Raw genomic sequence first — 16,826 nt, 5'->3', positions numbered from 1 at the left:
CGAATGTTGCAGCTTGGAGTTTGGGATAGGCAGAGGACAGGCATGAGGACAGGGAGATTTAGGGAAGTCAGGGAGAGATTGAGCTAGGAGACAGGAGAGATGAAGAAAGGAGAGGCCATACAGAAACTCTTCTTATGAAACTTTGCCTCATGCCTCCCCTCCTAGAAGCCAAGGCATTCTCCATTTGAGAAAGCAGAAAACTGTGTCTTAATGACTTTCATATCTTCACCAAAGACTAGCACAGTTTTTGCACATGGCAAGCAGCTGATAAGTGTTTGTTAAATGAATGAGATAACTGGCATTGGACACTGTCAAAGGAGCTGCACTCAAGTTCTAGCTGTTACCTATAAGATCTTGGACAATCTACTTCACCTAGGACTCAGTCTTGTTATCTGTAAAAAAAAGGATGGAGGAGATTGACTTGATTGTCTTTAGAGTGTCTTCAAGCTCTAGGACCCTAAGAGTCTTTTCATGTGTCCTCTCCTACTCTACCCTACCCCTTCTAGGGGAACTGAGGTGATAACAGGGGCAGGACAGTCAGGCTGAGCAAAGTGATGCTAAGGAAGGGTGGACAATGTCTATATCTGGGCTACAAACAAAAGGAGGAAGGGACGGGAACCTCATGACAGTATCTATATCTTGTTATAGCTGTAATGGTTGTCATTCAATCAATCGATATTTATTAAGCACCTACTATGTGTCAGGCCTTGTACAAAAAGAGAGAAAAGATAGCTCCTTTCCTCAAGGAGCTCAAAATCTAATAGACGAAACAACAAATAAACATCAATTATAGACATAATACATAGGAAATAATTAGGGGAGGAAAGTCACTAGAATTAAGAGGGGCTGGGAAAGGTTTCCTGTAGAAGATAGGATTTTAGGTAAGACTTAAAGGAAACAAAGGAGGTCAACAGGCAGAGATAAGGAAGGAGAAAACTCCTTCCTTCCTTTCTTTCTTTTCTTCTTCATTCTTCCTCCTTCCTTCTTTTCACAATCTGATTCTATCTCACTCTCTGGACTTATTACACATGACTCATTACCCCACCACCCTATCCCACCCCACAACAATCCAGCCACATTGTTCTCTTTGCTATTCCTCATGCCTGACATACCATTCCCCGTCTTTGTGCCTTTGTCCTCCACTCCTAGATGTAGTTGCTCCCTCACATCCTCCACTATGACTCTTTCACATTCTCCTCCTTCCCCATCATCAAACGAGGAGCCTTTAACCCAAACAAGTTTCCAAAGGAGTTCTTGGAGCAAGGAATGGCCTCAGGCCCACACAGACCAGGCTGAGCCACAAGGGAGGGATTGGTCACCTATAGTCAGTGCTAAATTAAGCTGAGCCTACCTCAAGAACCGACTAAAAATAAATTAAATGGTCACTGCTTCAACTACATCACAGCTGGGGAAAGAATAACATGACCTCTTCACATTCTGCAGTATCCTTAAATACTCAAATCATGTATATTGACTTTACATTGGAAAGTCCTTGCCCTCAAGGAGCTCATAATCTAATGGGTAAGACAACAAATAAACATAAACTATAGGCAGGATAAATAAGAAATAATTAACAGAGGAAAGTCACTAGAATTAAGAGGGGTTGGAAAAGGTTTCCTGTAGGAAAGGAAAGAAAAGAATGTTGCATTGAAACTCAAAAGACCCGAGTTCAAGCCTTGACTCTGCCACTGATCACTTGTGGTACCTTGGGCAAGTCATGCCATCTGTCTGGTCTCAGTTTTCTCATTTGTAAATTGAAGAGGTTGGACCAGATGACTTTCAGGTCCTTTCTAGCTCTGGATCTTTCTCTCCAATAGCCCTGGCAGATAGGTAGACTAGAGACTGATATTCCCTCTTTACAGATAAAAAATGGAGGTAAAGCCAGGACTAGAACACAGGTCTCTGGATCCAGCCCAGGGTCCATTCCCCTATACTTTACTCTTTCTAACCACTTGCTGGGGAAAGTAACGATTTAAATAGGCAGTAAGGTGGGAAAGAATGTTAATGTCATAAGTGATACATCCATGATTAATTAAATAAGAAGGAGGTTTGGACTGTTTGGGACTCTTCCCCAATCTTTGACAGTCATGTGGTGCTATTACCAGAGATGGAGACCTGGGTTGATGAGATCATCAAACATCCTGTGGCTCTATTCTGATAGGTCTATTTTGACACAGCCTTCACATGTAATGAAATAATCAGGCTATTCAAACACTGGGCAGAGTCTAATAAATGTTTTGTCTTTGAGCGAGCCCTCATACATAAGCATTTCACCTGTTTGTTGATTACCATGAGATGGTGGCCATGGAGCAGGGATTCTGGTTCTACCCTACCTACACTGTTAGCAGTGATCCTCTTTCCTCAATCTTTACCTGTGGTTATGGCACCTCCCACCAGAATATCACGTTGGATTTTGCCGTCATCCTCATCTAGGGCCAGCCATCGGTCAAGCGGGAAATCATATTTTCTTTTGTTCCCAATATCTTCGATGATAATCTGGAAGATGGGGGAGAATGGAAAGAATAAGAGAATATAGTCAGCTCTCAATCATCCACTTTTCAAATGACTGCATTTTTGGCTCATTTGTGGTTAATATTTAAGCCTTCCAGTCAGGTTTCCCTTTGACCTGCCTCATTCTGCTTGGTGCTCTGGAAATACAAACTCATTTTATTGTTAACCTAAGCAAAGCATAATTATAAGGATAATTCTAGCACCAAAAATATATATCTCCTGCTATGCATTACAAAGCTAAGTGTGAATGATTTTTAATTATCTGTTGTTTCTATTATCTAAGCCATTGATCCTCTTCATAATCAAGAATTTAATGTGTGAGGAATTTGGTTTGATATTTTCTATGAAACTCAAGTTTAAGAAATTAGAACTGAGATTTTAAAATTCGGTCATGTATATTCTCACTTTCTGCTTAATTATTTAGCCAGTCAATAAACATTTAATGCCTCTGGTATGCAGCACACTGCTATTATGTGCTAGTAAAGACAAAAAAAAAATTAGGTAAGACATGGCCCTTACCCACCTGAAGTTTACAGCCTAGTAGAGGGATAAGAAGATATCTACAAAGATAGCCATAATATGAAATATTTACATGTCAAGCACATTCAAGAACTACAAAATAAAGTTCTCTATGCAATGGAGGGAAAGGCACCATCTTAGGGAATCATAGATTTAGAGCTGGAAGAAACCTTCAAGGTCAACTAACCCAATCTCCTGTTTTACAGTTAAGGAAAATGAGGCTGAGTGGTTAAGCTACTTGCCCAATGAGCTCAAAGGGAATAAGTAGCAGAGTCAAGATTCAAGCCAAATCAGATCTCTGACTTCAAATCCAGTATTCTCTTCTATCGTGTCATGTTTCCCAAAATAGATGGCATTTACATTGGCTTATAAAGGAGGAGTGGAAATTCAGCAAGAAATGAGGGGGTGAGATGATATAGCAGGCACAGGAAACAATTCCACTAATTGAGTGGAGCTAGAAGAGTTTAGGGGTGTTTAGGATGGAGGGAGAGGGGAGAAAATAAGTAGCTTAGTTTGACTGGAGCCATGAATGGGTAGAGGGGAGTAACTGGAGCAAAACATAGGGAGCTGCAGACTCAAAATGGCCTGGACCCCTAGAATTTAGCGACAAGATCAAAACATATCACCTTCTGAAATTAAAAATGATAAGGGTTCATCTAAATAGATGCAATTTGGCCATCTGTGGAAATCTTCGCAGAAATAAGCCACACTGAGAAATGGTCTGTGAAGGTACCAAAGGAACTTCTCCTTTCCTTGTAAGGAAGGAAGACACTAACTCTGAGATGTAATTGATGCCAGATAAAGCATAATAGATTAATTGCAACACGTCCTTTCTCAGGTTATGTGGCAATGACTGAAACATTCAGTGACAGAAAAGGAGCACTGAAAAAAATGAATTATATAGTAGCATTCGTGAATACGTCTCCAGCACTGCCCAGGAAGAGGCTCCTCCATTTCTACATCAGTCCCATTTCATTAGACAGAAATATCCCTAGAGTAGAGAAGGGCAATTCATCAAGCTGTGTAAATATATATCACTGAGTCACGGAACTCAGAGTGGGAAGGGAGTTCAGAGTCCAACCCTTTCCTGGACAAGAATCCCTTCTTCTGCCATCCAGGACAAGTGGTCATCCAGTCATTGCCCACAGACCTCCCGGAAAGGGGACCCATTACTTCCTGAGACAGCCTGTTCTACTTTGGGAGAGATTTGTTAGGAAATTGTGGTATGTTTTTTTTCCTGACATCAAGGCTAATTTTTCCACTTTCCAACTTCTATTTGCTCCTCCTCCTTTTGCCCTCCTGCAGTCAAGCAGAGTAAGTTACTGACATGTAGATTCATAAATTTATAGCTGAAAGGGACCTAGAAGGTCATTGAATCCAACTACTTCCCATTTTACAGATGAAGGAATGAAAACAGAGAGGTCAGAGTCACACAGTGCCCATCAGAGGCAGGGTTGGAATACAAGGTTTCCTGACTCTAGGTCCAGTGCCCTATCTACTGTGCTGTGTTACCTCAAGTCCAAGCCCTCTCCCACTTGGTAACCCTTCAAATACTTGGAACCTCTCATGGTTCCCTTTCTTCTTCACCCCCATCCCACCTCCACCCAGGCTTTCTTTTTTCAGGCTGGATATCCCCATTTCAGAGGTTTATAGATTGGAAGGAACTGACCTCGAAGGTCATCTCATTCAAATTCCTCATTTTGTAGATGAGGAAACTAAGGCTCATAAAGATAAATTTCTTGTCCAAGATCACTAGCTAGAATGCAGCAAAACCAGGATTTGAACCTATGGCCTTCAATCAGTGCTCATATGGCAGAATCCTGAGGTTCATTATAGTCCTTGTTGTCTTCCTCTGGATACCCTCTCACTTGTTAGTGTCCTTTCTAAAATGTAGAACCTCAAGCAACGCAATCCTCCAGAGGTGGTTTAACCAGGTGGAACACTATTGCCTACCGACCCTCTGTTATTGCTGATTAAAGATTATATTAATGTTTTTAGCTACCAGCTCATACTATTGACATATTGAATTCCCCAAATCCTCAGGGGGTTTTTTTCAGCCAAACAAATATCCACCCATACCTCTACCATCTTTGTACATGTGAAATTGATTTTTCCTTGAAAGGAATAGCCCCTAAAATATTCATCTCCCTTTGCCTTAATTCTGGAGTCACCAAACAACTTTCTGATCTATAATTTAATCTTCTGAGTAGATTTGTCCACTAGGATGACCCTATCCAGATAAGAAATTTTTAAGGCAGATATCTGTGAGTTTGGTAAGTGAATCAGTCCACTGCAGTCTACTTGCCACCAATGAAATGATAAAATTAAGTTTTTGAATTCATAAAGCTACTGGCTACAGCCCAGATCCACAATGGTTCCTGCCAACAGCAGGCACCCTGTGAAATGAGGTCAAGCCTGAGGCAGGTGGCTTCTCTCAACCCAGCTAAACTCCCTCAAGGAGGAGCTACTTTTCATTTCCCTGGAGTTGGAGATCTGCATTGGGGAGGACAGTGGGGGATGGTAATAAATAATGTCACTGAACAGAGTGGACAATTAGAATTTCCTGTTTTCCCCTGATAATGACAATTCTGGCCAACAGCATTAGGACTGGGAATTGGAGAGGTAAGTGGCATAAGGTATGGCTTCCATGTCCAACTATGGTTTGGGATCTACAGATTGGGGAATTGATGTTAAAATATACCCAATGCAACATGGTATATGGTGGAAGAGCTAAAATGTAATACCTCAAATTGAATAAAATCCTCCAGAGGTGGTTTGACCAGGCAGAGTACAATAGCACTATTGCCTTCCTAAGCCCTGGACACTATGTCTCTATTATTGCAAATTAAAGACTGTATTGATGTTTCATCCACCAGCTCATACTACTGCCTTAAGTCAGAGGATCTGGGTTCAGATATAAGAACCATGTGCCCTTATAATTTTTGACCAGAGTCAGGAAATGTAGTCAGCCTGGAAAATGGACTGTGTTCTGTCAATCCTGTCTTACAGATGGTAGATCATGAGTCATAGTCATGCAAGTCAACTAGCGGAACGTGAGATGCAGGAGAATAAAACCAAAGAATTCAATTATCAGTCATTCAACACCACAAATGGAGGAGTTGAAAGAGAACATCACCAAATAAGTCAGAATGCTAATATAGCCTAGAGGCATTAATAGACCATTGTTGAAGTCTCTCCTCAAAGAAGCTGTTATTGATGGCTAGATATTGTCTAGGACAAGGAGGAAGGGAGTCAGTTACCTTGGTCTTGAGAAGAAGGACCGCATAGTGACATGAGGTTGCTGTCATTGTTGTTTAGTCATTTCAGTCATGTCTGACTCTGTGATCCCATTTGAAGTTTCCTTAGCAAAGATACTGGAGTGGTTTGCCATTTTTTTCTCCATCTCATTTTACAGATAAAGAAACTGAGGCAAACAGGGTTAAGTGACTTGCCCAGCATGGCACAACTAATAAGTATCTGAGGTCTTTGAACCTAGGAAAATGAGTTTTTCTCACTCCAGGTCCAGCACTCTAATCACTATACCACCTAGATGTCCCAAATGGTGACATACCCAACTGTAAACAACCCAGGAGATGAAAGAGCACAGATGAGAGTCAAATGTTCTATACGACACCCCCATTAGGTAGAGTTGGGGACTGAGATATGAAAAATTCTATCCTAATCTGATACTGACTTCCACATCTCTCCTGACCTCATGACTACTTTACTCAAGGTCAGATTCATGCCATTAGATTCATGCCATGACTGGAAAGAGAGACACTTTGGCCACCCCATTCTTCTCCCTGCCCCTCACAATGATCCCAAGGTCTTGGCTTATCCAAGTCTATTTCTTGTTTCTCAGAGCTCCCACCTTCATTCTTTGTACTGCCCAAAGTCGTGTCTATGGAAGAAGAGGAAGAGCTTCTTTGAGTTCCCTTAGCTCAAGGAAAGCACACAGAATCTTTCTTTACCCAGCAATACTGCTCCTAAGCCTATACTCCAAAGTGATGAAAGAAAGAGAAAAAGGACTGATATGAACAAAAATATTTATAGCAGCTCTTTTAGAGTGGCAAAGAACTGAAAACTGAGGAGTTCAACTGACTGAATGAATAAGGGTAAATGAATATGATAGAAAATTACTGAGTGGGCTAAAGAAAAGAGAAGGGGTGGAGCCAAGATGGTGGAGTAGAAAGACACACATATGGAGGCTGCCCCCACACAGCCCATAAAACACCTGTGGAGAGGGACTCTCAACAAATTTTGGAGCAGTGGAGTTGAGGAGCAGTAGAGTGGGGGAGATTTCCAGCCCAGAGTGACCGGGGAGACCCACAGGAAGCATTGGTTGCACCAGATGCAGCTCGGAGTGTGGAGCCCAGCCCAGCCTTGGCCGAGCACACACAGATTGTGAACAGCTCTCTGGGGCGGAGTCTCCAGTAGTGGAATCCCCAGTCCCAGCAGCAGAGGGTCCATAGATCCCTCGGCCCACAGGCGCCAAAAGTCAGTGATGGGGTTTATTTGGCTGGCCAGAAAGGGAGAAGGGCCTTCACATCAGGCAGGCAGCAGGAGTTCTCAGGGCAGCCCCTACAGCAGCCTGAGACCATAGCTGGATTGTAAAAACCCACTGAAGAGCTGAGTCTTACCTCAGCCCTGTGTAGACGCCCTGAGGCAGCTAGTCTTTGTCTAGCACTGAATGGAGGCCCTGCCCCCGCGGATTGACTGAATCACCCTCCCCTCCCCCCCCCCCCCACCAGTGCTAGCTTGGTAGAACTGTAGATCAGGTGCCTGTGAAGAAGAAATGCTGCTAAGATTCTGGGCACAAAAATCCTTCCCTGTGCCCAGACCAGCACACACTTGATTGTGCCACCTTGGAGGAACAGATAACTTACAGGTCCCCAGAGTATACCCTACTCTTGACAAAGGACCCAAAAGTCAAGTAACTGGTTGGGAAAAATGCCCAAAAAAGGGGAAAAAAATAAGGCCATAGAAGGTTACTTTATTGGTGAACAGATATCTTCTCCCATCCTTTCTGATGAGGAAGAACAATGCTTACCAACAGGGAAAGACATACAAGTCAAGGCTTCTGTATCCCAAACACCCAGAATAAATATTCAATGGGCTCAGGCCATGGAGGAGCTCAAAAAGGATTTTGAAAATCAAGTTAGAGAGGTGGAGGAAAAACTGAGAAGAGAAATGAGAAAGGTGCAAGAAAAGCATGAAAAGTGGATCAACACCTTGCTAAAGGAGACCCAAAAAAAAAATGCTGAAGAAAATAACACCTTGAAAATTAGGCTAACTCAATTGGCAAAAGAGGTTCAAAAAGCCAATGAGGAGAAGAATGCTTTCAAAAGCAGAATTAGCCAAATGGAAAAGGAGATTCAAAAGCTCACTGAAGAAAATAGTTCTTTCAAAATTAGAATGGAACAGATGGAGGCTAATGACTTTATGAGAAACCAAGAAATCACAAAACAAAACCAAAAGAATGACAAAATGGAAGATAATGTGAAATATCTCATTGGAAAAACAACTGACCTGGAAAATAGATCCAGGAGAGACAATTTAAAAATTATGGGCCTACCTGAAAGCCATGATCAAAAAAAAGAGCCTAGACATCATCTTTCATGAAATTATCAAGGAAAACTGCCCTGAGATTCTAGAACCAGAGGGCAAAATAAGCATTGAAAGAATCCACAGATCACCTCCTGAAAGAGATCCCAAAAGAGAAACTCCGAGGAACATTGTGGCCAAATTCCAGAGTTCCCAGGTCAAGGAGAAAATATTGCAAGCAGCTAGAAAGAAACAATTCAAGTATTGTGGAAATACAATCAGGATAACACAAGATCTAGCAGCTTCTACATTAAGGGATCAAAAGGCATGGAATATGATATTCCAGAAGTCAAAGGAACTAGGACTAAAACCAAGAATCATCTATCCAGAAAAACTGAGTATAACACTTCAGGGGAAAAAATGGTCTTTCAATGAAATAGAGGACTTTCAAGCATTCTTGGTGAAAAGATCAGAGCTGAAAAGAAAATTTGACCTTCAAACACAAGAATGAAGAGAAGCATGAAAGGGTAAACAGCAAAGAGAAATCAAAAGGGACTTACTAAAGTTGAACTGTTTACATTCCTACATGGAAAGACAATATTTGTAACTCTTGAAACTTTTTTCAGAATCTGGGTAGTTGGTAGGATTACACACACACACACACACACACACACACACACACACACAGACACAGAGAGCACAGGGTGAATTGAATAGGATGGGATCATATCTTAAAAAAATGAAATTAAGTGGTGAGAGAGAAATATATTAGGAGGAGAAAGGGAGAAATGGAATGGGGCAGGTTATCTCTCATAAAAGAGGCAAATAAAAGACTTTTCAGTGGAGGGAAAAAGAGGGGAGGTGACAGAAAAAACATGAAGCTTACTCTCATCACATTTGACTAAAGGAAGGAATAAAATGCACACTCATTTTGGTATGAAAAACTATCTTACAATACAGGAAAGTGGGGGAGAAGGGGATAAGCAGGGTGGGGGGGATGATGGAAGGGAGGGCATGGGGAGGAGGGAGCAATTTGAGGTCGACACTCATGGGGTGGGACAGGATCAAAAGAGAGAACAGAAACAATGGGGGACAGGATAGGATGGAGGGAAATATAGTTAGTCTTACACAACATGACTATTATGGAAGTCATTTACAAAACTACACGGATATGGCCTATATTGAATTGCCTACCTTCCCAAAGGGAATGGGTGGGGAGGGAGGGATGAAGAGAAGTTGGAACTCAAAGTTCTAGGAACAACTGTCGAGTACTGTTCTTGCTACTAGGAAATAAGAAATACAGGTAATGGGGTACAGAAAGTTATCTGGCCCTACAGGACAAAAGAGAAGATGGGGACAAGGGAAGGGAGGGATGATAGAAGAGAGGGCAGATTGGTGACAGGGGCAATTAGAATGCTCGGTGTTTTGGGGTGGGGGGAGGGGAGAAATGGAGAGAAAATTTGGAACCTAAAAGTTTGTGGAAATGAGTGTTAAAAGTTAAATAAATAAATAAATAAAGAGAAAATAATTGTGCTGTAAGAAAGAATGAAGAGGTTCGTTTCAGAAACACCTGGGAAGATTTATCTGAACTGATGGAAAAATGAAATAAGCAGAATCAGGAGAACCATTTACATAGTGACAGTAACATCATAAAGATAAGCAACTCTGAAAGACTGAGTAAAACTGATCAACAGAATGACTAATCCCAATTCCAAAGGACTCATAATGAAACATGATAGCTACCTCCAGAGAGAGAGTGTGATGGACTCAGAGTGCATATTGAAGCAATTTTTTTCTTTATCTTTTTTTTTTGACATGGCTAACAAGGAGATCTATTTTGTATGACCACACATATTTGTAAAGTGTTTTGTTTTTCTTGCTTTCTCAGTGGAAGAAGAGGAAGAATTGGGAACCAAAAATAAAACTGAATTTAAAAAACAGAAATTTTAAGGAGGCTTCTTTAGATTTTTACTTCTAAGCACTAAAGGAATATATATTCATGGGGATAAACAAATAAACAGAAAATACATAATTTTGTAGCAGATTTATTAATTAATCCTTGTGGCATTTCTAGAAATTGGAATGGTTCCCAGTTCATTGGCAGGCAGAGAAAACAGACAAACCCCAAGGCCAATGAAGGCTTAACACCTGTCCTTAGACCAGCTGTATGCTGTTCTCCCATCCCTATGATAGTGGATTACTAGAATCCAGCTTCATCATTATAGATATGTTTCATAATAGGTCAATATTTATCCTTTCATAGTTTTGCTGATGCCTAACCTCAATTCTGATGTACAGATTTTACCAAGTCATTCCTTTGTTCAAAATTCTCCAGCAATTCTTCATCATTTATGGGGTAAAATATAAACTCCTTACCCTGGAATTCAGGGTCCTTCACAATATGTTCTCTTCTTCCTCTGTGTATTCTCCCCATTCCTGGAATTCATTCCCTCTGTATTTCTGCCACTTGAAATCCTTCCCATCTTTCAAGGCCCATCTCGGGTGCCACCTTGGGCCAGACCCATTAAACTGTAACTACTGCAAACCATTTAAAAATGTATCACCCCTTAAAAGATGTATGAAGTATCTTGGCTATTTAACAGTTTTGTTAACTGCAGGTGCTGCCTTCCTTTATGCATGTATTGATGGCTAGAAAACATATATGTACATTCACACACTAGTAATTGTGGTGCAGGATCAAGATGTCTCAGTAGAGAAAATAAGAATAGATACTGGATCGAGGATTTCATTGATATAGGGAACTCCAGATTCAGGAAACTCCTTCTACTACTGCAGCTGTTCAGCTGTGACCCCATTTGAGGTTCTCTTAGCAATGATACTGGAGTGGTCTGTCATATACTTCTCCAGCTCATTTTACAGATGAGGGAACTGAGACAAACAGGGTTAAGTGACTTACCCAGGGTCACACAGCTAGTAAGTGTCTGAGGCCAGATTGGAACTCAGGAAAATGAGTCTTCCAGACTCCAGGCCTGGCTCTCTATCCACTGAGTCCCCAGCTGCCCCATATAAATAATAACAACACTAAAAGAAAAAGCAGTAAAACTGATGAATTACAATGAATCATCTCAGTCCTAGAGAACAGATAAATATTCCTTCCTTCATCAGAGAGGATAGATTCTATGTGTGTGTGTGTGCATGCGTGCATGTGTGTGTATGGAATAAGTATTAAAAAAAGAATAAATACAACTAACTAGGACACAGTGAAAGTGAAACGTAAGGTAATTGGGGATGGAGGAGACTGGTAGAAAAGGGAAGCACAAAAGGCTTCATGTAGAAGGTGGTGCTTCTTAGAGCTATCCCTGCACCCCAACCATCTTGTCATGTCATCATTTCTCTGATGTCATCATCTTCTTCGAAAATGAAGGACGAACACAACCATCTTGTATCTACTTTGTATATATCATGTATATACCTATATATGTACATGGTTTGTATTTTTTCCCCTCATTATATTGTAAGCTCCCTGAAGGCAGGAACTATTGTTTTGGGATATTTTTGCTTCTTTGTATCATTGCACTTAGCACAGTATACAGCACATAGTTCTTAATTAACACTTGCTGTTTGATTAATATCTAGCCAATCTCAAATGAAGCCATACTTCACATTCCATCCAGCCATCTACCTCACCCTTGTCCTTGCCACCTTCCTTATTTATACACCTCTCCATCTTCTATTCCAATCCTTAGGTTTCTCCCTCGTTCTGGAAACAACAGACGAATTCAAACTATCATTGACTTCTAGAAGAGGTGTGTCAATTGATTTGCATTATGTTTCCACTCCCCATTCTTATGATTTCTCAGACCCAAATGCTCTTCTTTAAACACTACCCTCCCAGATGTATTATCTCCCTCTTTCAAAATATAAATGCTTCAACAACAGGGACTGTCTTAATTTTGCATTTGTATCCCCAATGTACAGCGCCTAGTACATTATAAATGCTTCATAAAGGCTTCTCCTCCATTCATCCTCTAGGATTGTGAAAGGCCTTAAAAATTATGCCCAAAAGTATAAAATTTCTTAGAGTCACTGACAAGTGGTAAAAACCCACCTTGGTTAGGAACCAGCCTGCAGATCCACCTTTATTGTTATGGCCAATGGTGATTTTTATCAGCTGCCCCAAATCTGGTGCATCCAGTGTGAACTTGTCTTCTGCCCCCCTTTCAAAGTTATCTTTCTCGCTTTCCAGTCTCCGTTCCCCTATACACATGCACATGTAAAGAGGTGCAAATGAAAAAAGACAAAGGAAAATAATATCTGATGATCAAGCCTTCTCTAGTATCACAATGCATCAGTACACTGATAGGGACATTTTACATTATTCTTATATCTAAATCCAAAAAAAAATCACATAGTCAAAAAAAAAAAAACCAAAACCAGAAACCCTGAAAAATCAAATAATAACAAAGCTTTTGGGAAAAAATTGTATTTAAAAATAAAACTGAAATCTTCAAAAAGCTAATAAAATAGATAAGCTATTAGCTAATATAATTTATTAAGGAGAGGAAAACCAAATGACCAGAACCAAAAATAACAAAGGATCCAAATCAAAAGGAAAGAAAAGAAATTATTAAAAACTATTTTGCTAAATTACATGCCAACAAAAGTGATAAATAAAATGCACAATTGGTTACCAAAACATAAAATATTCAGATTAGAAGAATATGAAATTTTTAAAATTGGCAACCCAATCTCCAAAAACAAAAGAAATTGATCAAGTTATAAAAGAACATTCAAAGAAATAAACCTCTATGATTATGTGGATTTATAATTGCACTCAATTCGAAGAACAATTAAATCAAATATGACATAAATAGCAAAAATAGAAAAAAGATTCTATCAAAAATGAAAAAAATAAATAAAACCATTGACCAATATCATGAACTTTGATGCAAAACACTGAATAAAATATTAGCAAAGAGATACAAAAACATTTTCAAAAGATACTATGTTATAACAAAATTGGATTTACACCTGAAATATATAGGGTTGGTTCAATATTAAGAAAAGTATTATCATAGTAGATAATATTTATTTTAAAAAGCAATTATATGGTTATATCAAGAGATACAGAAAAATCTTTTAACAAAACAGACAACATTCTTTTATTAAAAACATAAGAATATAATTTAAAAAATGAGAAAAACTGAATCTTTCTTTAACATGATAAACATGAACTAAATCTCTAATTTCATAGATATAGGAAACAGTCTCCCTACCAAAATGAAGGTTGGCATCTTCTCTGTAATCCATATTGATCTTAAAAAGTTACCAAGAGCACTGAAAGGCTAAAAGATTTGTCCAGAGTCATATAGTTAGCATGTGTCAGAGGTGGAACTCAAAACCAGGTTTTCCTGACTTGGAGCCAGCTAGCTATCCAACACAATACATTTGCCTTTCATACACTCAATAGTATCTATTTAAAACCAAAAAAAAATGGAGAAATGCTAGAGATCTTTCCAATAAGATCAAGAATAAAGCAAGGATGTCCATTATCACAACTCATATTTTATGTACTATATGTACTATAAATACTATCTATAAAAGTCAGACAAGAAAAAGAAATCAAGAGCACAAGCCTAGACAAAGAACAAAAAAATATCACATTTTGCTAATGATATGTAATGGTCTGTTTAGAGAAACGTAGAGGTTCAACTAAAACTTAATTTGAACAACTTATATTGTCAGTGAAGTAACAGGATATAAAATGAACTCACACAAATAATCAGAGTTTGCGTATATTATCCCCAAACAATTATGAGAAAGAAATTCTATTCAAATAGACTACAGAATATATAATTTTGATGGAGTCTACCTACCATGACAAATGTAGCATTTATGTAAATACAGCTATAAAACACTCTTTACAGAAACAGAAGCAGGTGTAAATAAAGAAGCAGATATAAATAATTGGAGTGATATTAATTGTCCATGGTTGATCTATGTCAATATAGTAAAAATTACAAAACTAATGAAATCAATTTACTTATCCAGAATTATACTAATTAAACTACCAAAAGGTTACTTAGTAGAATTTTAAAAATAAAATTCATTTGAAGTGGAAGAAATCTAAAATCTCAGAGAAATTAATGAACAAAAAAAACATGGGAAGGAAGGAGGTCCAAGAGTTATCTAATCTCAAACTTTGCTATACATCAGTAGTCATCAAAACTAATTGGTCCTGCTTAAAAAATATACAAAAGTTGATCAGTGGAACAGATTAAGAACATAATATACAAGATCAAATTAATAATCTTCAATAAACCCAATGACTTTAATTACTAGGATAAGGATTATTATTTGAGAAATACTGCTGGAAACCTGGAAAGTCATTTGGAAGAAATTTGATTTAGACAAACATCTAACACTGTATACTACAATAAAATCCAAATGAATACAAGACTTAGATATAAAAGGTTACATAGTGGACATAGTAGAGAAACAGGGAAAGAAATACTCTTTAATGACAATAGAGATAGAGAAAAACACAGAAGATAAAGTGAATAATTTTGATTACATGCAATTGAGAAGCTTTCACACAATCAATGAGGCTAAAATTAAAAAAGAAAAAGTTAACTTGGAAAAATTTTTGCAGCAACTTTCCCTAATAAAGCTCTGACATATAAGATATATGATGAACTAATTCAAATAGATAAGAACAAGAGATATTGCCCAATAGATGAATGGTCAAAAGATACGAACAAGGTTCTCAAAAGAAGGAAAGCAAATTATCAACACCAAATGAAAAGAAAGCTGCAAATCACTAATCATAAGAAAAAAGAAAATTAAAACAACTCTTGCAGGTCTATCTCACACACCTCAGACTAACAAAGAGGACCAAAAAAAAAAAAAACCCAAAAGGAAAGTTACTATAGGTTGTTCTGTGGAAGAACACTAATGCACTATTAGTGGAGCTATAAATTCTGGAAAGCAACTTGGAACTAGATCCCATAAGTCTTATAACAAGTTTAGCACAGCAAATCAAAACAAAACTCCCTATACTTCCATTTGATCTAAAGATACTTATTACAGAGGTACATGCCAAAAAGAAATCACAGAAGGACAGAAAGGATTCATGTGCAAAAATATTCCTAGGAGCATTTTTGTTGTAGCAAATAGCTGGAAACTAAGAGAATGTCCATTAATTTTTGAATGGCTGAACAAATTATGGCATATGAATATAATGGAATACTATTGTGTCATAAAAAAATATGAAAGGTTTGTACCCAGAGAAACCTGGAAAGACTTCTAGGAATTGATGCAGAGCGTAGTGAGCAGAATCGGAGAATAATTTAATTTATGCAGTGGATACAACATAATTTTTAAAATCAACTTTAAAAGACTTAGGAACTCTGATAAATGCAATGATGAGTCATAACTTCAAAATATTAATAATGGAGTATTCTACCCACCTCTTGACATAGAGGTGATAGAGTAGAGGTGCAGAATGAGTTTCAGACTTGGATGATACATAAATTTCTTTTGCTTTACTGTGCTAACTTGTTACAAAGAGAGGAGTATTATGAGGGAGAGAAGGAGAATCTTGGGGCTAGTGATGATGATGTCCCTTCCCAAAAAGAAAGAAAGAAATGAGGAACTGTGAAGCCTTTGAAGAAAATGAAGAGATTAGGAAGAGAATTAGAGGGAAACAGACAAGTGAGAGCTTTGGAACTAACATGTTGAATTGAATAAATGTTTACAAAAATAAACTGTACATAATGAGATTCTTGGTTTCATATATAATCCTCTTTTTTCTGTTCTTTTTATATGGAAATGTTCACACTTTTTGTTGTTTAATTATGGTCAGAATAACAACAGAAAAATTTTTTTCCAATCTCCTGGCTCAACTTCATCAGCCTTTCCCACATCCCAGTAGCATGCAGATGATGTTTTTGTTCACAGTCCAACCCCCTCACACTTTCCCACCTTCCAACTCACTACTCACTCCCACTCCCATCTATACAACCCTCACTCATCCTTCAAGGCTTAAATTCTCCCTCTTTTTTGCTAACAAAGGGTTAAGCAGCACAACCCTCACACTATGCACAGAACTCACCCCCTTCCTGATCTTTTCTGCCATGTTTATCTTTTCTCTTTGGGGAAATTTAAAAGTAAACATGCTGTTAAAAAACAGTTGTGTACCCCAGATTAAATGATTGTTAAAGTTCCTTCTAGCTCTGAAAGTTTAACTCTAAGGAGAGAGACAAGAGATAATTATGTGGAAGTGATAACTT

At 38.5% G+C, this 16,826-nt stretch overlaps 1 protein-coding gene across 1 annotated transcript in view; it reads right to left on the bottom strand.

Moving 5' to 3' along the window:
* LOXHD1 (lipoxygenase homology PLAT domains 1) overlaps positions 1-16,826 on the bottom strand; it is a 283,771-nt gene that overhangs the window by 189,418 nt on the left and 77,527 nt on the right. Inside the window, exons 6-7 of the mRNA XM_072605219.1 lie at positions 12,644-12,792; positions 2,373-2,496 (exon numbers count right to left, since the gene is read on the bottom strand). Coding sequence (XP_072461320.1) covers positions 2,373-2,496; positions 12,644-12,792 — 273 coding nt within the window. The remainder of the gene's footprint in view (positions 1-2,372; positions 2,497-12,643; positions 12,793-16,826) is intronic.

This window comes from Notamacropus eugenii, chromosome 4 (genome assembly GCF_028372415.1).
Source record: "Notamacropus eugenii isolate mMacEug1 chromosome 4, mMacEug1.pri_v2, whole genome shotgun sequence".
In the NCBI taxonomy this organism is placed as follows: Eukaryota; Metazoa; Chordata; class Mammalia; order Diprotodontia; family Macropodidae; genus Notamacropus; species Notamacropus eugenii.
The sequence above is the reverse complement of the archived record's forward strand: the minus strand, read 5'-3'. Positions and strand labels throughout refer to the sequence as shown.